Source organism: Oreochromis aureus, linkage group 3 (assembly GCF_013358895.1).
Source record: "Oreochromis aureus strain Israel breed Guangdong linkage group 3, ZZ_aureus, whole genome shotgun sequence".
Lineage (NCBI taxonomy): Eukaryota > Metazoa > Chordata > Actinopteri > Cichliformes > Cichlidae > Oreochromis > Oreochromis aureus.
The window spans coordinates 129,208,312-129,231,104 of record NC_052944.1 but is presented as its reverse complement, the minus strand read 5'-3'; the positions used below and the strand labels follow the sequence as shown (position 1 = coordinate 129,231,104).

The following is a 22,793-nucleotide window of genomic DNA, read 5'->3' as shown; positions in this document are numbered from 1 at the left end:
TACCCAACCAGCTTTTTCTGCCAAACCTTCACTGTTTGCTGTGTGTTTGTTAGCACAGTCGCTGGTGCCAGAGGCTGCCAGTGACTTCAGTCTGAGGGTTTGAAGTTTCCATGTCTGTGTGATGTGTGGTGTGAAGGCTGCTGGTTAAACTGGGACTCACTGTTTAAAGCACTGAGTGCTCATAGAGAGATGCTCCATGAGTCCCAGTACAGACTACAAACATGGTGGAAACTTAGCTTTGATATCCACACACTCTGCACGTCTGTGAGTAACTGTGATGAAGATGTGCAGAGATCTGTGTACAAACAGGAGAAAGACTGTAAAGACTCTGTGCTTCTAACAGCCTCTGTTAACATATGTGAGGCTGTTTGTTGTTGTTGCCATGGAGCTTTTCCCAGGCATGATGTCAGCTAATACCAATTTTACTGCAGCTTGGATACCTGAGTCTTCATAGAGCTAATAAGCATAAGATATTTCTTAGCTTCTATTTGATTTTGATTTTTCATGACTTCTGGTCTTATGCATTTAAGACGTGCCACTTATTTTTCTGTCTCTTCATGAACTGCAGTAATTAAACAGTAACTACTCTCTCTGTTCTCAGTGGGCTTCTCTGACTGCACAGATCGCACAAGATTTCTGTTCGACACCTCTGACAAACGTTTTGCAGTAAAGACAGACGGTGTACTGATGGTGAGTGCAGATTCAAAGACTTGCTTGGTACGGTTTTGCAGGTAAACATTTGAATGTACTGCAACAATATCTAACTGACAATCTTAGATGAATAGTGTTTGTGGGATTTTTTGCTGAAAAGAACCGAGCGTTTCTAGCTCTGAGGATATTTGAGCTTTTGCTGACATGAAACCTCCTGAAATGTTGCAACATATTTGAAAAGGAGCAAAAGTTTCTTGGCGACTGAGCACTGTATCATAGACTGCTAACGAACATCACAGAATTTTACTTTGACAAAGTCTGAATGTTTGTCACATTTAGCTTCTTTAAAATCTTTAACATAATTTGTTTTCTTCCAGGTAAAGAGACCAGTGTTTCTTCATGAAGGACACCATGACTTCTTCATCCACTCCTGGGACTCACAAGGCCGCAAACTGACCATTCCTGTCAGTGTGAGCATGGTGAGCATCACTGTATTAACGTGGGCTCAGCAGTAAGATTAGAAACAAAAGGAAACCCATTTGTTCTTCTTCTCAAAATAATTCTTTTTAAAGAAAATATCCCACTTACATCATACTGTTCTTTACTCAGAGCATGAAACCTCAAGTACCTTTTTAATGATTTTGGATACTAAACCAAGGCTCTGCTGTTTCTCTTTATCACTGTGTGTGGCTGCACATGGAAGGGTTGGTTACATTTAGCTAGTGGGTTTCAGAGCTAGTCTTGTTGTTACAGCCACCTTCGACAGTCAATATAATTCTAGTACATCCAATGTATCTCTTCCTCCTCATTGCACTTGATCCAGTTCTGGAAGTGTTCTTCTATCAAACAAAATGTCTGCTTGTTTTCCCAGAATGCAGCTGATGCTCAGGTGCCTGTTCTGCAGGTTCCCGAGCCAGGTGAAGGACTGAGGAGGAGGAGGAGAGACTGGGTTATTCCTCCATTAAATGTTCCTGAGAATCAGAGAGGAATCTATCCCTTAAAAGTAGCTCAAGTAAGGGAACCTCAATTATCTTGTGACAAAAAGTTGATTCTAAAGCATATTTCAGTTTTTTGTTTTCGCCACAGGATCTTTTCCATTTGGTTTTCTTTACAGTTGTCATGGCTGCCGGGGCGAGCCGTGAGGTGTTGTGAGAATGAGGACCCAAAATGCAGGCAATAGACTGATGATATGAGTGACGTTTATTTACAAAGTGGTGGAGTGACAGAACAGGCAATGAGGCATGAGAAATTACTGAAGAAAGCTAAACTGGGCAAACTAAGAGCAAACCTGAAATAATGACAAAATGGGGTGAAGGGCAGAGAGACACAGACCGGAGAACCAAAACACCATGAAACACAGATGAGCCGACAAAGAGCACAGACCGACACACACTAGATATACACACACACAAGGAGACCAGGTAATGACACACAGGTGGGAAGCACAGCTGATCCTAATACACAAGAAGACCGGAGGATACAAGCTGAACACAGTGACAACAGATACTGACCTTCAAAATAAAACAGGAAGTCCACAACACGAACTCAGGGACACGAACAGGGCACACGGGAGGACACAGGATACCAAAATCAGAATAAACTAGAAGAGAAGACAATTATCATACTACAGGAACAGCTACAGGAAATGTGAAAAGGAGTATACCCACTGTATACTCCTTTTCACATTTCCTAAGCTGTCATTTTCAAATGCCACTTGGAAGCAGCATGGTTTGGCAATCATTAAAATACTGTTTTGAAAAGAATAACTGTAAAATGCTCGTGTGTGACTATACCAGTTAAAACGTGGCTGTGCACAATGGGCAGATCATTTGTTCCAAGAATATCCACATAAATGTAAAACAGAATTATAAAACAACAACAACAACAACAGAGAACAGAGATTTTGACAAAAATATAACCACTAACCTGCAGTTACTCATGTCTCCAGAAATACACCAGCCAGGTTTGGTTGTTGAAATGAGCAGCAGTCAGAGAGATTTCATTGATGATTAGTTAGATGATTAGTAAGAGAGCAAACTGCCCCATGTGTGCCACAACAACACTCAGTAATAAGATTTGTTTGTCTTCTCAAATAATTCCTTATTCAGAGATCACAAGATGACTGATTGAATGATCCTGTTGCACACTTAGATTACAAGAAATAGAAACCAGTGTGGCTTTGTGCATCTGCCTTTACTGTATATTCTGCAGCTATATGGACTTAGCACATAGTTACAGGTTTGTACACAGTCTCACACAGCGTTTGTTAGGCACACTGCCTCATGGTGAGTGGCCTGGCAGCCAGAGCTGCTCATTTCAGGAGATGCTCCCTCTTGTGGTGTAACAGAGGAATAATTCTCCTCATTGGAGACTGGGGCACACATTATTTTACAACAACTAAAGAAAATAACATATTTGAACCATCAGGACATTTTAACCAAATACAGTATTGTAATTAAAGATTATGGGGACCGTCTTGTTTTTCTTACAATCCCGATAACAGCATGTAGAAAATTGTAACCTGCCTTCCACCTCAGGCACCTCTTTGCTGTAGCTGTTGTTCAACACTAACTTTTGTTGGAGTCAGGATTTAACTCAGTTCTGTTGTATTTTGTCCAGATCAGCCCTACTTGCGAAACAAGGAAGATCTTTTACAGCATCACTGGTCCTGGAGCTGATCTGCCTCCTGTTGGTCGTTTCACCATGGACAGAGAGACGGGCAATCTGTATGTAACACAGCCACTCAACAGAGAGGAAACAGCTCATTACACGGTAATCATCTTCAGTTTGTACCTGATTATTGCATTTTGATCCCCAATGGAAAACGGTGTTTCGTCTTTCTTTAAAAAAAACATCTTTGTTCCAGTGTTATGTTAAACAGACAATACTGCATAGTTGAGAAAAGCAGGTTTTTGATGTGAAATATTCAGTTTGCAGAAGTATTGAGACTCTTCTGTTGGTTTGTTAAACTTTTCCAGCTGGAAATTTCAGATAATTTCGGTTGTTTTGAAATGGAACATAAAATGACCGTTCTGAGAGGCAGAAGCGGTCAAGTAACAAGACGTGTCACCTCACATCATCTAAATGCACTGCAAAGACGTCTCTTCACTCAACAATCAGCTCTGCCTTGTTTGTATCGTGTAGAGATAATTGAATCTGTTTAAAGGTGAATCTGAAACTTTCTAAATGACACATGTTAAAATCTTCTCTGTAGTTTGAATCACATGCTCTGGTAGAAGGACAAGGACACGAGGATTATCCTATGGAGATTATAGTCAATGTGATCGACCAGAACGACAACGAACCTTATTTTACGGTGGAGTACAACGCAAATGTTGCTGAGGCCACGGCCATCGGTATGTATAGAAACCTTATTACCTCTGGACGTCTTCGGTTTTTGTTCCTGTTTATAATTCTTATCCATGATGGAGTTTTCACCAAGTCCACTATATTTAATGAATCTCAAGATACCAGAGACTTAAAGACGATCAAAATAACACCTAAAGCACCAGAGAATGATTTGGGTTGGAAGGAAATTAGCAGACCTTTCGGATTACGTCCATTTTATTTAGTAAATCTTGTAAATGAAGCAGTGTGAAGACCTTCAGGAACTTCTTTTTTATTTCCTCCACTCCAGGGACTGAGGTGGTTAGGGTTGAGGCCAAAGACGACGATGAGCCAGATAATCTCAACTCAGATCTCCGCTATCGTATTCTGAACCAGGACCCACCGCTGCCCACTGACAACATGTTTGAAATCAACCCAGTTACTGGAAGCATCAGAGTCACTGGTAGAGGATTAGACAGAGTGGTGAGATTTGTTAAACACAAGTGTCCTTTTACACCTAAGGGCTGAAAAACATTTCATAATGAATCAGGATCAGCAGTCTGCCTGTCACTGCTGGAAATCAGTCACAAAGAGGGTGCTGCAAAAACACATGTTGGTTTTTTCATAGTGAAACTTGACACAGCCTCCAAAGTATAGGTCTAGTTTATCTGTCTACATTTCTGGTTTGTGTCATACTTCTGGACACACAATTCATACTTAGCAAATAGTTTGTCAGACAAGTCTGTGTCTTCCATGCAGACTACAGGAGATCAGAGTAATCTGTTTCTGGTGCAGCATCGTAAAACTCTTTGAGACTGGCTTCACAGAGCAACAACAACAGCCTCATGCCAAACGGTCAAGGAATACTTTATTTTAAAAAGTTTGGGCACGCCTCTCAACAGCATCATGTTTGTCATAAGCAAAATATTAAATGAGTTTAGCTTCAGCTTTTCAGCAGAATCAGCCTTCATAGATGAAGAGCTTTAGTCAGTCTGAAGGCTGTGTTACAGTCTGTAAACTGATGTCAGTGTTTCCTCCTTCCTGTTAATGAGCTGATCTACCTTAACAGTCCTCGTCTCTTAACAGAAATATCCACAGTACACTCTGACAGTACAAGCAGCAGATCTGGCGGGAGAAGGGTTAACTGGACAAACAAAAGTCATCCTCACGGTGACGGACAGCAATGACAACACTCCAGTCTTCATTCAGAGCGTAGTAAGTATGAAGTAACTGGAAACTTCCTGTTTAACAGAGTGAAAAGGCAGCAGTTAAAGCAGCACACATTCAGTCTGTATCTAACTGCCTTACTAATGTTGCACTCACACATGCTGACACAGCAAAAACCCACAATGGGTTTATGTTCATGACAAAATGACATTCATACAAAATGATCTTCCAATAAATGGCAAAGATTTTATTGAATCTAAATCTCAAAACAAACAGCAAGAAAACTCTTAGCAAGCAACGATGCTCAGTGATGCTCAGATGTATTTAAAGTCTTTGCATGATAGCTTCTTCTCACTCTGGGTCACGGTCGCCATAAATTGTGAGTTGTGGCTTTTTTGTGCCAAAAGACACAAAAAATTATTTACTGCACAGTTGTAGACTTGCATTAAGTAATGAACCTAATATAATGACCAGTGTTGGTCAAGTTACTTGAAAAAAGTAATCAGTAACTAATTACTGATTACTTCCCCAAAAAAGTAATCCCGTTACTTTACTGATTACTTATTTTCAAAAGTAATTAATTACTTAGTTACTTAGTTACTTTTTAAAAACACGATTTACAACCTGAATAGGTGATAAAGCGATAGAGCTTTCAGCCCAATTCTACTTTTTCTGCATAATCCATCATACAAAATGTAATCAAATGAAAAAGTCTCTTTTTAAAACTTGTTTTATTAATTTTAATCTTTTAACTTTATGCATGAAGGAAAAACTTAATTATATGCAACATTATCTGACTGGAAGAAATTTGTTTAACATTTAAACCTATTTTCTGCACATTCCAGCACATAAAATAAAATATTTTTTTGTGTTTACGCTCAGTCTTTCAAATAGATGCAAGTAAAACACAGCAGAAAATAAATAAAGTCAAAGACTAGCGGTCCTGTTGCTCTATTTTCACCTGTAAAGCAGGAGTGGGGTAGGCGGAGGTTTGCCCTGGTGCAGGTGTGCCGCAGCGGTCAGTGGAAGAATCCACGAGTTTCTCTGTGAATTTCACATTACAGTCGTAGTGCACTCGCTGCTTGCTTGGAAGTTTAGCGTTTTTTTCGCTGTAAAAAGAAGTTTTCTTCCCACGCACAGCGGACACTAATGTTTTTGTCACTTTTTATGGACTCAAACTCAAAGTAAGGTCAGTACTTCCACGCTTTAAACGCTGCATGCTCATACTCTCTCCCGCACTCGATATATGATCTATTGTTGATCTGCACACAGCTGTTGTCACGAACGTCGCACTCGCTTACGTCAATGTCATGTGACATTCTCGCAAAAAACTCACGGTTTTAGTAACGCAGTAACGCAGCGTTCCTACGGGAAAGTAACGGTAATCTAATTACCGTTTTTGCAATGGTAATCCCTTACATTACTCGTTACTTGAAAAAAGTAATCGGATTACAGTAACGCGTTACAAGTAACGAGTTACAAGTAGGGATGGGTATTGATAAGATTTTAACGATTCCGATTCCATTTTCGATTCTGTTTAACGATTCGATACTTTATCGATTCTTTAAAAAAAGGAGAACACTAAGGTCGATTAGCTTAGAACTGTTTTATATCTTATCTTTGAACAAGATAGGCTCTTCAATGGGGTGTCACAGGGTCCCCAGGATAAAAAAAATGTAAATGTAAAATAATAAAATAAATATTCTTCTGTAGTATAACATAAATTATTCTGTAGCAATTACACAAGGATATCCAGTAATGTCCCTGCCTACAATTAAACACATTCACTTACCGAAAATCGGGGGCATCTGCTGTGACAAATGGGTCCAAGCCTTTGACCACAAACTTAGTCACTGCTCGGTGACATTCATCCTGGCCTGAAAGGAGACGCTACCGGTAGACTGCAGCGAGAACTGCCAGCATCTGAGCCAGCCAGACTCTGTCTGTCTCTCTCATCACGGTCACCTAAATGCAGCGCACAGTAATGGCAGGTTTTGTAATAAGGCAGATCGCGTTAACATAATATGCACTGTTAGTTGATTATTTACCTGCCGCATTAATGGGAGAGGACGTGCAGACGTTACCTCTGCTGCTGAGTTGAGATTCACGAGTCCGGAGCGGAATTAAAAACACTACATTCATTTAAGGTTATCGCGTGTTTTGTGAGCAAATGCTTTTGCATGTTCGTAGTGTTTCCTCCCTTAAATGAAATATCTACTTTGCAAGTATTGCAAGTTGCCCTGTTGTCATCCGTTCTCGTAAAGTATAAACAAACTTTTGACCGTTTGAGCCGCCATGTTTCCTACCAGGTAAATGACGCTCCGCAACGTGGTGACGTCATTCGGGGCGACTGGAATCGATAAGGGAATCGTTTGCAAAAATGGCAAACGATTCCAAGGAACTGAAACAGTGGGAACCGGTTCTCAACAAGAACCGGTTTTCGATACCCATCCCTCGTTACAAGTAACGCTTTACTGCCCATCTCTGATAATGACACAGACTACAAAATGAGGCCATTATTCTCTATTCCTAGTGAGGAGTCTTTAGATCGGTTTTCACTGCCGTGATTTCTGACCCATCCTTTATTTTCTCACAGTATAAGGCAACAGTTGATGAAAACAAAAAGGATGTTGAGATTGTTAGGATGATCGTAACAGATGAGGATGAACCACAAACTCCAGCCTGGAACGCAAAGTTCAAGATCATCAGTGGTGATCCTGATGGACTTTTCACAGTAAAAACGGGAACTAACAAACAGGAAGGAATCCTTTCTACTGCAAAGGTAGGAAGAAAATCAGGAATTCTTGCATAACATTGGGAGAGACTTATCATCTATGAATATCTGTGTCACGTGATGGCAGCGTTTTTTGATTTCTTGTTACCTCATAAAAATCTGTGCCAACACCCTTGTTGGGCTTTTTTTTATTTTTTTTTCTGTCTTCCTTCCAACCAGGAGCTGGACTTTGAGAGGCCCAGCAAGCTCACGCTGTTGGTTTCAGTGGAGAATGAGATTCCTTTTGCTCCTGGTGTTTCTGTGGTCACTTCTACCGCCACAGTGGTGGTGAATGTGAGAGATGTGAATGAAGCTCCAGTGTTTGATCCAAAGGAGAAGCTTGTGGTAAAACCAGAGGACCTCGCTGTGGATGAAGTCGTGGTGCAGTACACCGCTTCAGACCCAGACACTGCACGCAAGCAGACAGTCTCGTAAGTCGGGGGGGGGGGGACCTCATAAGTGCTGCAAACATTCAATTTCTTTCTAAACATTCACTTAAGTTTGGAGCTAAAACCCTAAGTCAGGTTTGTTTTTCCTAAGGAACTAAGGATTAAATTTGTGGATGAAACCCTAAATGGTTAAATCTCACAGATAAATGTCGAGTATTTAGATTCTTTCTTCTGTCTGATGGTCGAAATTCATTCACTGTCCTCATGTTGGGCAGATAAAATTACAGAATACTGTCTATAGCAATAAAACACTGAAAAACTGTCTACCATAGTAGTATATTAGGCCCTTAAAAGACCCAAATACAGTTAATTATACTGACATTGTCTCAATTTGTAATGTTAAGGTCTTAAATCATTTTTAAACCCTTAGTTGTAAGAAGCTCATGAGGTATTGTCACCACCCTACTGGATGGACAGCAAGGTTTGTGAATCCGATAACCCAAGAATGAGGCAACTTAGGACATTCAAATTCATACCATAGCTGCATCTACTAGGAGGCTGATGGATAGTACTAGTGGCCACCAGTATTTTTAAATGATGCAAGAACCCTGTAACAGTTAATGTGTTTAATTCTCACTGATGTATCACCGTGTATTTAGCCTGAAGAGGAAGCAGAGGATGTCCACAATCAAATAACACACTGTGCCATATTGTGAAACATGCTAATTGTAATCATCCTGCCTGCACAGTATTGCCATCTTTTCTGTGACTGTCTTGTACAGGTACAAAATATTGACTGACCCTGCAGGCTGGCTGAACGTGGACAGGGACACAGGCCTTATTAAAGTGAGAACATTCATGGACAGAGAGGCTCCCTTCGTCACAAACAACAGATACACTGCAACCATTGGTGCATATGATAATGGTAGGTGGCAGTTAAGACTATTACAATTTATAACTTTTAATAAAATTCCCATTTCTGAAAAGTTATGGAAGAACACTTGTTCAATTGGATAAGTTGGGCTAGCCTGTATAATGTCCCTATAAAGTTGCAAGACAAGAAATTCTATATTGCACAGACTATTACTGAATGATGGAACGGAATCTTTTTTCAATATAAATTCCAGCACAAATTTCCTGGGACATTCACAACTAATAACATTGCAACCCTTAATTTGAATCATTTAATAATTAGTAATTCAGTAATTAATTTGATCTCAGCCATTAGTTTTAGCCCTCAAATCTTTGTTTTAAAAGCCAAGTGTCAGTTATAAGGATCAGAGGTCTAGAGGAAAGTCTGTGGGCATTACTATGAACTTGGGTTTCTTCAATAAAGTGAAATATCATTGTACTAAATGTTATTCTCCTGATGTGTGTGTTCTGCTACCAGATGCAGTCCCAGCTACAGGAACTGGTACCCTGATCATTCAGCTGGAAGATGTCAATGACAATGCTCCTATCGTTGATCTGCGTTACATTAAGGTATCTTATTTCCCATCAGCTCAACAGCGCTTTTGTGTTGAACACATCTAATAGTGCAGAATCGTTCTATGTAAAGTCAATGTATTTATAAGCACAATTTAAAAACGATACAGGTTGACCAAAATGTTCAAATAAATTGAGTAAAACAGAGCTTTAAGTTCTGTTAGAACTGTGTGAGGTTAAGCAGGAGCTAATCCATTTAGGCTTAAAAACAAACAGAATTTCGAAGTCATTTCTAAAATGTTCTAGAAGCCAGTGAAAAAGAGCCAACACATGGAAAAAATGGTCTTGTTTACGTGTGCCTGTCAGGAGTCGGGCTGCTGCATTTTAACAAGTAGTAGACGAGAGAGCAGAGCACGGCTGACTCCAAAATGCTCTGTTGCAGTAATCAAGCCTGGATCAAATAAAGGCATGAATTACTTTCTCAAACAGTAAAATATAGTGAACTTAGGATGGGGTCAATTAAAAAGTGCAATGTGCAGTCATGTGATACAGCATATCAGCATAAAGAAAAGCTTCACTGTGACTTTGTTTCCTCAGGTGTGCAACAAGGATCCAGCTCCTCAGCTGTTGTCAGTAACAGATGAAGATGGACCAGAATTTGGACCTCCCTACTCGGTGTCTTTACAGGGCATGTCAAAGACCAACTGGACCGCTAGGATGAATGACTCCAGTATGTACACTGCTAACATGTGACAAGTATAAGCTGATAAGATGGCCAGACTTTTAAATACTTTGGTTCAGAAACCAAAATATGTGTTTTTCCTGCTAACATGTGATTTGCAAATGTCAGGATTGTAAGTCAGACATAATTCAGTGATCACCACTGAACATTGAGATTAGAGTGATTGGTGCAACATGGCTTTGAAGAGGTGGTAACGCTTTGTGAAAGTGAGACAAAACAAATCCATGAACACAGAATTATAAAGTAAAATATCTGCTGTCTTGTTTATTTCAGGAACAGGCATCATCTTGAATTTAGCCACTGAGCTGCCCAGTGGAGAGTACAGTGTTATACTGAGAGTGGCAGACAAACATGGCTTGGAGCAGGTCAGCATCATCAAAGCTGAAGTGTGTGACTGCAGGGGCGCAGAACCGACATGCCCGGTGTAGCATCCAGTCGAACTGAGAAGGCCAGAACTGATGGTTGTTGAATGACCTTTATTATTCCTTGCCGTGTATCAGACAACGAACCAACGTAAGAGCTAAACAAACAAATAAAACAATTACCATATTATTCATGTAACACCATTTCAACCGCTCATTACGCTGGTCTAACCATTTTCTATTAAACTATTGTAACGTTCTCAAAAACCAGACGTTTCGATCTCAGTTTGTCCGTTTATTTGGTGACACAGGCAAACGGGCCGTTAACTCCGGGGAGAGTGCTCTCTTACAACACCTCACTTCAGCCCCGCACAGTCACACACAACAACAACCAGGACCCCCCTTCCTGCACACATTAACACCCTTTTTCCTGCAGCACAACCAAACATGTATCTTAAAGAAACAACAGCGTGCAGAGATAACCAACCTGACTGTAACATAACATTTAACCATCGTTACACTGCCCCCCCAGCAATATGTTCCTCGTTCCCGAGGGAACAACACAGTCTCTGAGGCGGGGTGGTAGCCTACGCTCCCTCCTTGACCTCCTGAGCCCCTGGGGTGTACACGGAGCTTCTGGGCTTTGAGGTGAAGAGTCCGAGGGAGGGGAACGCAGCTCCGGCCGGGGGTACCTCTGTGCAGGGTCATGGGAGCTCTGTACACGTCTCTCAGGGAAGGAGGGGAGGGACTGCCCTCTATACGGGGCCATCTGGTCTCTGTGCAGCACCACTTTCCTCCCTCTAGGAGGCAACTGCACTCTGTAGACAACTTCCCCCACTCGCTCCAGGACGCTGCAGGGCCCCAACCAGCTGCTATCCAGTTTAGGACACAGTCCTTTCTTTCTCTTTGGGCTGTAGACCCACACCAGCTCCCCAGCACGGAAGTGCCTCCCCTTAGTGGTGATGTCATAATTCCTCTTTTGGCGCAGGCCTGCCTTCGCCAGCTGCGCCCGGGCGTAGGAATGTGCAGAATCCAGCCGGTCCTGCAGCCTCCTTGCGTAGTCCCGGCCTGGTGGTTCCTCTGGCGCGTCCGGGGGCTTCCCAAAAGCCAACTCCGCAGGAGTTCTAAGCTCTCTCCCTAACATGAGCAGGGCAGGCGTACATTGGGTGGAGTCTTGCCTCATTCCTCTTGCCAAGGGTGCAAACTCCGGTGAACACTTAAACACTTCGGCCCGTTTCTCATGGGGTGCTGCTAGCTTGCATGACACACATGTCTAAGCTAAAAAATAGCACATGGATGTAAGTAACGTAAGTACAGAACAAAAAGGTTTCCAGATAGCTCACAATACAAACGCAGCAACATACTGTACATTGGAAACACACTTATCATACTTATCAAAGTATTATCATAACTTACATGGACTTTGTACAACTTATTCTCTTCGCGCGACAGACTGTTTACATGTCCATACATGTTACGGGGCATGCCTCTGAGCACATCTGTCCTTAGTGCGACTGCGCATCCAGTTCCGACAACCCCCACAAGGATGACTTAAGGTACAGATCAGCGGTTCATTACACTCCCACCAATCATGCTATGATTTACAAACTAGCTAATCATACATGATTTGAACAACAACAAATGAAACCACTTCAACCAATATACAGGTGTACAAACATCATAGAGCAGGTGCCACCTGGACTGTTACATTGTTTATGTCAGCATGTCAGTTCCTCTCAGATAATAACGTGGTTGTTATTATTCTCTTTTAACAAGAACCACCAGTTTTTGAATAGGCCGCTCGATAATGGGGGGCTTGAAAGCACGGTCCTGTTTCTTGGTCCGACTTTGGACTCCTATTTGAACTTTGACCCGACGGACTAAACCATCATCGCCTTCGATAGTTTCAACAATACGTCCCAGTTGCCACTGACACCTTGGTAACATATCTTCCTTGATGATAACAATGTCATTCACTTTTAGATTACGCCGGGTTTTGTGCCACTTCTGTATTGTGGAGACATTCATGAGGTATTCTCTTTTCCACCTACCCCAGAACTGCTCAGTTAAGTATTGTACTCTACGCCACCTCTTTGCTGCATACAAGTTTTCTCTCACAAATTTCCCAGGTGGTGGTAGAGCAACTTTGGACATCATCAGTATAAGATGGTTCGGAGTAAGAGGTTCAGGTGCCTTTGGGTCACAGATACTGCCCACAGTCAAAGGGCGGCTATTTACAATAGCCATGGCCTCATAAAACAAAGTTCTAAGAGAGGCATCGTCTAGTCTTCCTGCACACTGAGCGGTAGTGGCATTTAGCACATTACGAATGGTCCTAATTTGGCGTTCCCAGATGCCACCAGCATGACTTGCAGAAGGAGCATTGAAAACGAACTCACACTGTTTGTCTGCCAGGAAAGCCTCCAGTGCCTGCATGTCACATTGTTTGAGAGCCTCTCTGAACTCATTTCTGGCTCCTACAAAGTTTGTGCCTTGGTCACAGTGGAGTTGGCAAACAGCTCCTCTGAGGCTGATGAAGCATCTAAGGGCATTGATGAATGCATCTGTTGATAGGTCTTCTAGCATCTCGATATGGACAGCACGTGAAGACATGCATGTAAAGAAAAGCCCATACCTTTTGTACTCCTTGCGGCCCCGCTTGATGGAAAATGGACCAAAACAATCCATACCAGAGTACGAGAAAGGAGCGGAGGCTTCAGTCCTTTCTTTCGGGAGCTCTGCCATGCGTTGCTCCTCGGTGGGGCGCCGAAGTTTTCGACATTGCACACATTTATGTATTAACTTGGCAACTGCTTTGCTTCCCCCAAGCACCCAAAACCCATTTGCTCTGAGTTCTGCTAGAGTTTGACTGCGACCCTGATGACAGATGGTGGCATGGTAATGAGACAGTATTAGTCTTGTAATGTGACTTTCCTTTGGAAGGATGACCGGGTGTTTTAGTTCTCGACTGAGCGTTGCCTTTGTCAGTCTTCCACCGACACGAAGTAGTCCTTCATCTAAGATGGGATCAAGACAGCTTAGGGGGCTAGAGCATGGAAGAGAGTTGCCCTTCTGAAGTGTCTTTATGTCTTGCAAAAATGCTTGTCGCTGAACCAGACTGATTACTAGCTCACAAGCCTTTCTCCTTTCCTCCACCGTTACAATGCTGCTGACACGATCTGACTTCATGCCTAGTCTCTTAATTCTTGCAACTACTCTAATGAGCGTTGTCCAGCTGGAAAAGCGGCTTAGACGGTTCAGAATGTCATTTTGCTCATTGGCATGGGTGGCAAAGGTTTTCACCGATTTAACTTCAGGGTCACAGACTAGCAAATCTGGTGAAAAATGTAGTGTTGGGTGTATCTCAGGTTTCCATAGAAATTTAGGACCCGATAACCAGTTCGTTGACAGAATGTCCCCTGCACAAAGACCTCTCGAAGCGTGGTCAGCTGGGTTTTCTGCCGTATCCACATAGTGCCACTGAGCAGGGTCTGTTGTTTCTCGGAGCTCCCCGAGGTGGGAAGGACCCTACCAAGTCCTCCTGGCCACACCAACAGCCTGCAAAATTGCTGAACGACCTTCCTGGATTCATCAGAGCCACTGTAAAAAAGTGAGTGACAGCCCATAGACACTGAGACGCCAGCACCCCTGCCTGTTAGTGATCTGGGAGGTGGAGAGAGGGCTGTTTGGGTAAATCCCGCCCTTGTTCTTCTCGCCCCTAGTCTACTCACTCACAGGACCAGGTGTGTTCGGTCATCATGAAGACCATACTCGTTCTAATGGCCAGTGTCACAATTCTGTTGGGACTGCTGTTACTGATTCCACAAGAAGAACAACAGCACCACCTGGAGACAAGACTGACACATGACACAATACATCCAGACGACATGACGCAAGATCACCACCACCCATGGATGAACAATGCCTGGTACCGTTACGTGTACAACTCCACAAGAGACAAAAACTGTTACATCTGTTCACACATGCCTCTCACTGCAAAACACTTGACCCTGTACGGCACACCCGCACCGCTAAATGAAGGACTGTGCATATATGGGAAAGCAGCCCGCGGACATTGTGATAACCAAACAATGAGAAAATTGGAGAAGTGGATATGTCTGGGAGACCCTAACGTCCAGAACATCAACGTCACCGCAACAGTAGGACAAGAGGACCCGACCTATCTGATGGACCTATGCACTAATATCACCAACACGTCAGAGCCTAACAGGTACACGTACGCCTGTGAGGACAAACACTGGGTGAATATGTCACTCAGCACCCCAAACATCACCGTGCTGGCTGTGGTGACCACGTACACTTTTCCCTTATGTGTCATGTTTGTCAACATCACCAAAGGAGCAACTCACTACAGCCTATCTGGCACATGCCAATACACCCTGACAGTACCAACTCGTACAAAGAAACTCTACTGGGTCGAGGGGACCGGCTGGTGGTGTCAAGGATATGACAAACAACCCCAAACATACCTAGCCGTGCCCGAAAACTACGAAGGACAATGTGTGCCACTGATGCTAAGCGATCACACCTTCGTGATAACAGCAGGAGCAGCCCGTGCGCGGACACGCCGGAGACGAACAATACAACCACACGACCCAATTTGGGGCTCTGACGTCCCAAAGGAATTCAAGCTTTGGACCACAGGACAAAAGGTCGCCCATGCCCTTTTCCCAGGGGTAGGAGTTGGAAAGCACGCCCTTAGAATTGAAACTCTGAACTACCGTTTTGGACTGTTCCTGAATGCATCCTGTAGAGTGAATAACGCACAGAATGAAGAAATCGACGCCTTGCGCCTTAGTACAATGCAACACCGTGTGGCGTTAGACATGATTTTGGCCGAGAAAGGCGGCCTTTGTGTGTTGTTCAATACAACCTGCTGCACCTACATCCCTAATAATGTGCATTCCACTGACATGTCTGACGCACTGAACACGCTACGTGAGCTCAGACGAGTACAGCAGCAAGATTACACACACAACACCGAGGACTGGCTCACGTGGCTGTTTAGCGGGTCATGGAAGTCATTGCTCACTAAAGTTGATCATGTACGTTTTCACAAAATGATACTCTAGTTGAAAATGCTTCTGCAAGTGACTAGTAGTTGAAGTACATAAATATATATGAACAACAGCAGGGAATGTTAAGGGATTTTGTGATTTTATGATGTTTTTCCTTTTTGATACATCTTCCTTTTTAATGTTTCATTTACTCAGTTCTCCTTATAATGCTCCATTTGCTCATTTACTCACATGCTCCTGTTGAGAAAGGCTTGGAAAGCACATAGTGTTCACATATCTTTATGTTTTGTCTTTGCTTCTTCTCACACACATACACATGAGCCCCGCAGTATTCGCTGACTCCTGTGAAAGTCTCTTGCAGACACCCTTGGAAACAGGACCCAACTGGCTTCTGTTTTCCTCGAGATAGAAACTACACACACACACACACATATACACTGTGTCCCATACATGCCCAGATTGTCCTTTACAGCCTGACAAAACAGGGAATGCCATGATGTATAAATAAAGCTGACTGCAAAGCCTCGGGGTGGGTATCACCCGATCACTCACCCGTGCGCACGTAGTTCTCTGAACAAAACTCTGACTGTTTCTGTATTCTTTCAATGTTTAAAAATGTCTTGCCACTGACAGATTAGCTGAACACGATTTGCGACAAACACATGTAATCGCCGTGCCTCATTGCTGATGTAGGCCAATACAACTTGGGAATCAGTCCAAAAGAATTCCTTGTCAATCTGCATGCCGAGCTCTGTTTTTAACATGACACTTAGTCTTGCGGAGATTACTGCAGCCGAAAGCTCCAGCCTTGGGATGCTCATGAGCTTTGTTGGTGCAACTCTTGCTTTGGCTAACACAAGGCTACAGTGTACTTCATCCTTTCCATTCTTGTATCTGAGGTAGGAACATGCACCATAACCTATGTTACTGGCGTCGGAAAAGTGGTGTAGTTCCACTCTCACTATGTTGCCAAAGTCTGGAGGATGGTAGCATCTGGGTATCACTATTTCCTTTAGCCTGTGTAGATCCCTTTTCCATTGCTCCCACCGTGAATGTAGGCTATCGGGAAGCTGATCATCCCAACCTATGCCCATGCGACACAGCTCCTGGAGAATACATTTACCACTCAGGATAAAGGGAGCTACGAGACCAAGAGGGTCGTAGAGGGACGAAACAGCAGACAGGATGCCACGGCGAGTTGAGGGTTGATCCCTTTTGTCAATGTTGAAGCTGAACGTGTCACTTTCTATTGACCACTGAATGCCAAGTACGTGACCCTCTGCTGTTGAATCCAGGCTAAGGTTGAGAGGCCCAGTGGTTACTGCCCTTTCTGAAGACGCAACACCAGATAGCACCTCCACCTTGTTCGAGTTAAATTTGTGCAAGTGTAAACCTCCAGTCTTACACAGCTGTTGTGCGTTGATAATCAGGTCTGTAGCTTCTGTGACTGATGGGACGCTAGTTAGTCCATCATCAACGTAAAAGTTCTTTTCAATGAAAGCAGCCGCCGAAGGATAATCGGCTTCGCATTGCTGTGCAAGATATTTAAGGCCGAAATTGGCACACCCTGGAGAGGAACCAGCACCGAAAAGGTGCACCGCCATTCTATACTCTTGGGGTTCTGTTTCCAGCTGACCGCCTTTCCACCATAGGAACCTCAGGTAGTTCCGCATGTTGGGTGGGACATAGAACTGATGGAACATTTTTTCAATGTCGCAGGTGATGGCTACTGCTTCCCTCCTAAAGCGGCAGAGAACTCCTACTAGAGAGTTTACCAGATCAGGGCCAGTCAATAAGGTGTCATTCAGAGAGATGCCCTGAAACTTGGCTGAACAGTCGAAGACCACCCTAAGTTTATCTGGTTTCCTAGGATGGTACACCCCATGATGTGGGATGTACCAAATTGTCTCTCCCTCATGTGCAGGGGAGGCTGGTCCTGCAACACCCTTGCTGATGGTTTCCTCCATGATTGCTGAAAATAAATAAATAACTGAAAAGTGGGGTGTGCGTAATCATTCAGCCCCCTGAGTCAATACTTTGTAGAACCACCTTTTGCTGCAATTACAGCTGCCAGTCTTTTAGGGTATGTCTCTACCAGCTTTGCACATCTACAGACTGAAATCCTTGCCCATTCTTCTTTGCAAAACAGCTCCACAACTGCCCTGTGACGGCCTCAGAGGTTTTCTAAGAGAATATTTAGAGCAACAACACCATTAAGTCCAAAGAACAACTGCAAAGTGGGGTGTGTGTAATTATTCAGCCCCCTTTGGTCTGAGTGCAGTCAGTTGCCCATAGACATTGCCTGATGAGTGCTAATGACTAAACAGAGTGCACCTGTGTGTACTCTAATGTCAGTGCAAATACAGCTGTGATAGCCTTAGAGGTTGTCTAAGAGAATATTGGGAGCAACAACACCATGAAGTCCAAAGAACACACCAGACAGGTCAGGGACAAAGTTATTGAGAAATTTAAAGCAGGCTTAGGCTACAAAAAGATTTCCCAAGCCTTGAACATCCCACGGAGCACTGTTCAAGCCATCATTCAGAAATGGAAGGAGTATGGCACAACTGTAAACCTACCAAGACAAAGCCGTCCACCTAAACTCACAGGCCGAACAAGGAGAGCGCTGATCAGAAATGCAGCCAAGAGGCCCATGGTGACTCTGGACGAGCTGCAGAGATCTACAGCTCAGGTGGGGGAATCTGTCCATAGGACAACTATTAGTCATGCACTGCACAAAGTTGGCCTTTATGGAAGAGTGGCAAGAAGAAAGCCATTGTTAACAGAAAACCATAAGAAGTCCCGTTTGCAGTTTGCCACAAGCCATGTGGGGGACACAGCAAACATGTGGAAGAAGGAGCTCTGGTCAGATGAGACCAAAATGGAACTTTTTGGCCAAAATGCAAAACGCTATGTGTGGCGGAAAACTAACACTGCACATCACTCTGAACACACCATCCCCACTGTCAAATATGGTGGTGGCAGCATCATGCTCTGGGGGTGCTTCTCTTCAGCTGGGACAGGGAAGCTGGTCAGAGTTGATGGGAAGATGGATGGAGCCAAATACAGGGCAATCTTGGAAGAAAACCTCTTGGAGTCTGCAAAGACTTGAGACTGGGGCGGAGGTTCACCTTCCAGCAGGACAACCACCCTAAACATAAAGCCAGGGCAACAATGGAATGGTTTCAAACAAAACATATCCATGTGTTAGAATGGCCCAGTCAAAGTCCAGATCTAAATCCAATCGAGAATCTGTGGCAAGATCTGAAAACTGCTGTTCACAAACGCTGTCCATCTAATCTGACTGAGCTGGAGCTCTTTTGCAAAGAAGAATGGGCAAGGATTTCAGTCTGTAGATGTGCAAAGCTGGTAGAGACATACCCTAAAAGACTGGCAGCTGTAATTGCAGCAAAAGGTGGTTCTACAAAGTATTGACTCAGGGGGCTGAATAATTACGCACACCCCACTTTTCAGTTATTTATTTGTAAAAAATGTTTGGAATCATGTATGATTTTCGTTCCACTTCTCACGTGTACACCACTTTGTATGGGTCTTTCACATGGAATTCCAATATAATTGATTCATGTTTTTGGCAGTAATGTGACAAAATGTGGAAAAGTTCAAGGGGGCCGAACACTTTTGCAAGCCACTGTATAGGCCAATCTCCAACCTTCCTTTCATTTCGAAAATCCTTGAAAGAGTATGTCTGTGAAGGTTCTCAGTAATCCAGGTCATCGTAGTCTAAGCAGCTTGGAAAGAAAAGCGTCTGGACTTCTTTGAGTTGCTTGAAGACGTTTCACCTCTCATCCAAGAAGCTTCTTCAGTTCTAAGGGTCAAATGGTGGAGAGTCCCAGATTTAAACCCAGTGGGAGTTTCCCCCCAAAGAGGGACAAAGGACACCCTGATGATCCTCTACCTAATCACATGAGCCAAGGTGTGAAAGCGGGTGTGGGTCACAATCAGCCAGGGTTTTGGGTGAGCTCATTGTGAAATCTGGCCCCACATTATCATGTGATTTCCTGAGGTCAGATGGCCCAGGATGTGAGTGGGCGTTAAGGCGTCTGGGAAGGATCTCAAAACTGGATTATAGATGGCAGACAGTTGGTGTCGTAAACCCCCGCCTCTGTTCAAAGATGGTCGCTCACAGTGGACATGGATGGCTTCTTTCACTCCTCTTTCAAACCATCTGTCCTCTCTGTCCAATATGTGAACATTGGCATCCTCAAAAGAGTGACCTTTGTCCTTTAGATGCAGATGGACTGCTGAGTCTTGTCCTGTGGAGGTGGCTCTTCTATGTTGTGCCATACGTTTGTGAAGTGGCTGTTTGGTCTCTCCGATGTAGAGGTCTGGGCATTCCTCACTGCACTGTACAGCATACACCACGTTGTTAAGTTTGTGTTTAGGAGTTTTGTCTTTCCGGTGAACCAGTTTTTGTCTGAGTGTGTTGCTGGGTCTGAAGTACACTGGGATGTCGTGCTTGGAGAATACTCCTGAGTTTCTCTGATACACCGGTTGCGTCTGTCTTTCTTATCCTCCCTCGCTGGTGTCTGATCTTCTTTTCTGTGCATCTTTGCTGACTTTATAAATGCCCAATTAGGATAACCGCATGTTTTAAGTGCTTCCTTTACATGTGTGTGTTCCTTCTTTTTCCCTTCAGGCTTAGAGGGAACATGTTCTGCCCGGTGTTGTAGGGTCCTGATTACCCAAGTTTGTGTTCCAGAGGGTGATGGGAGTCAAAGAGGAGGTACTGGTCCGTTTGTGTGGGCTTCCGGTAAACTTCAATGTTGAGGTTGTCATTCTCTTCAATGTGCACAGCGCAGTCCAGGAAAGGCAAACAGTTATCCTTTGTGTCTTCCCTGGTGAACTTGATGTTTTTATCCACGGTGTTAATGTGCGCAGTGAAGGATTCCACTTCTTGTGTTTTGATTTTGACCCAGGTGTCGTCTACATATCTGTACCAGTGGCTGGGTACTCTCCCATTAAAAGAGCCAAGAGCCTTTCTTTCCACTTCCTCCATGTAAAGGTTGGCTACAATAGGTGACACGGGGGAGCCCATGACATAGCCAGGTTTTTGTCTGTAGAAACCATCGTTGTATCTGAAATATGTTGTGGTAAGGCAGAGGTCTAACAGTGTGCAGATCTGATCGGGTGTGAAGTTGGTCCTGTCTTCCAAGGAGCTGTCTTCTTGTAGTCGCTTTCTGACAGTCTCCACTGCCTCTGTGGTGGGTATTCAATTGAAGAGGGAGGCTACATCAAAGGACACCATGGTTTCATCTGGATCCAGGGTAAGTTTCTGGACCGTGTCGGTGAAGTTGGTGGAGTTCTTGATGTGATGTGGGGTGTTCCCCACAAGAGGTGCTAGGACGGTAGCAAGGTGTTTCAAGATGTTGTTAGTGGCTGAGTTTATGCTACTGACAATGGGTCTGAGTGGGACACCTTCTTTGTGGATCTTAGGAAGTCCGTAAATGCAGGGTATGGCCTCTACCCAGGGGATGACCCTGGGTAGAGGCCATTGTCAGTAGCATAAACTCAGCCACTTACAACATCTTGAAACACCTTGCTACCGTCCTAGCACCTCTTGTGGGGAACACGGTTCAATATTTTTTCGATATAAAAAAATGTTCATGCCTTTTAATTTGTCATTTATTCAAATTATAAACATATATTTTAACTCAAAAGTACAGTTTTTAAATTTAATGTTGCTGAAACAACAAAATAATAAAAAAAATTAATCTATCTGATCGAGAAATCACTCATTTTTGGAAAAGAGAGTTTATTACAGAGAAATGGCTCTTTCCAAAATAAAAGCTATAATATACCCTTCTTCTGGGCTGTATTCTCAGCAGCATTTTAAACATATCAGGTCCCCATAAGGAGAATCATGTGCTAACGGCTGTCTAAATGCCTCGGGTAAAGTTTGTAGCATGCGTGGTTGTTGTTTTTGTCTGCCTCCACTTGTCTTTGTACTAAGCCGATGATGTCGGCATAAATGTGCAGTCATATTCGTTGTGTTCCCACTAGTGCTGTCAGTGTAAATCTTTTAAAATGACGTTAACGCCATAACGCGGCAAATCTCCATTAGTAAGTTACCGCGGATCGCCCCGTGCGTGGGGCTGGCCGGCGTCAACACGTTAACGAGCTAACTGCGCTAATGCACTAGTTCCCACCAATGTAATTGAGCATTGCATGGCACATCCGACATACTGTTTTACTTTTGTCCACTAAGCGCTTACCATCAGGGTCATACTTCAAATGAAGACCAAAATAATTCCAAACGGCAGATTTGAATTAGGGTGGGGGAGGTTCAATTTGCCATGTTGCGAGGAGTTTAACTTCTGTCTCGCTAGCTTGCGCTGCGCTCAGTGCTAGACACACTGATTGATACAGTTTGTTCATACTGACAGCACAGACACTGTTCAGCTCACATAAACACTGTGAGCACCAACTAGTGCTCGATCGCTGCTCTGTGCATGCAAAGCCTGCAGGGAAATGTAGTGCACTACCTGTTACTGTTGCACACGTCTGCGTCATACAGTCATAAATGTATTTGCATGTGTTGTATTCTAACCCAACATACAGATGTAGAGGTGAGCAGATATTTGCAGTGACGTGTCCTGAAATAAGCTGATTGTGGGTCTGAATGCTCTGCAGGTCCCTGCTGTGACTATAGTATCAGCCCTGGTCCCACTGTGGATCTTTCTTGGAGCCCCTGGATGACTCCCACAGTGGAGGAGGGGTCCTTTGTCACAGTGGCTGACCCAGCTCTTGTACCTGGACTCTGGACCCTGCTCCACCTGCAGCAGTGCATGAATAAACAGATTGTACAACAACAGTCACAGTGATGTGGTGTCTCCTAATTCCCAGCTATGCCTGCTCGAGCCAAATGTAATCCCAGCAGGAAAACTGAGCTGAATATAT

At 43.6% G+C, this 22,793-nt stretch overlaps 1 protein-coding gene across 1 annotated transcript; it reads left to right on the top strand.

Annotated features, from left to right (window-relative positions):
• The first annotated feature begins 573 nt into the window (after positions 1 to 573).
• Positions 574 to 11,103, top strand: LOC116317802 (cadherin-1-like). Its single transcript, XM_039608525.1, has 13 exons — positions 574 to 690; positions 1,029 to 1,130; positions 1,523 to 1,663; positions 3,271 to 3,423; positions 3,866 to 4,007; positions 4,289 to 4,461; positions 5,065 to 5,193; positions 7,742 to 7,927; positions 8,099 to 8,349; positions 9,090 to 9,232; positions 9,698 to 9,789; positions 10,330 to 10,462; positions 10,748 to 11,103. The coding sequence occupies exons 1-13, from the start codon at positions 688 to 690 to the stop codon at positions 10,900 to 10,902; spliced, it is 1,803 nt and encodes a 600-aa protein (XP_039464459.1). The 5' UTR covers positions 574 to 687; the 3' UTR covers positions 10,903 to 11,103.
• The last annotated feature ends 11,690 nt before the right edge of the window (positions 11,104 to 22,793 follow it).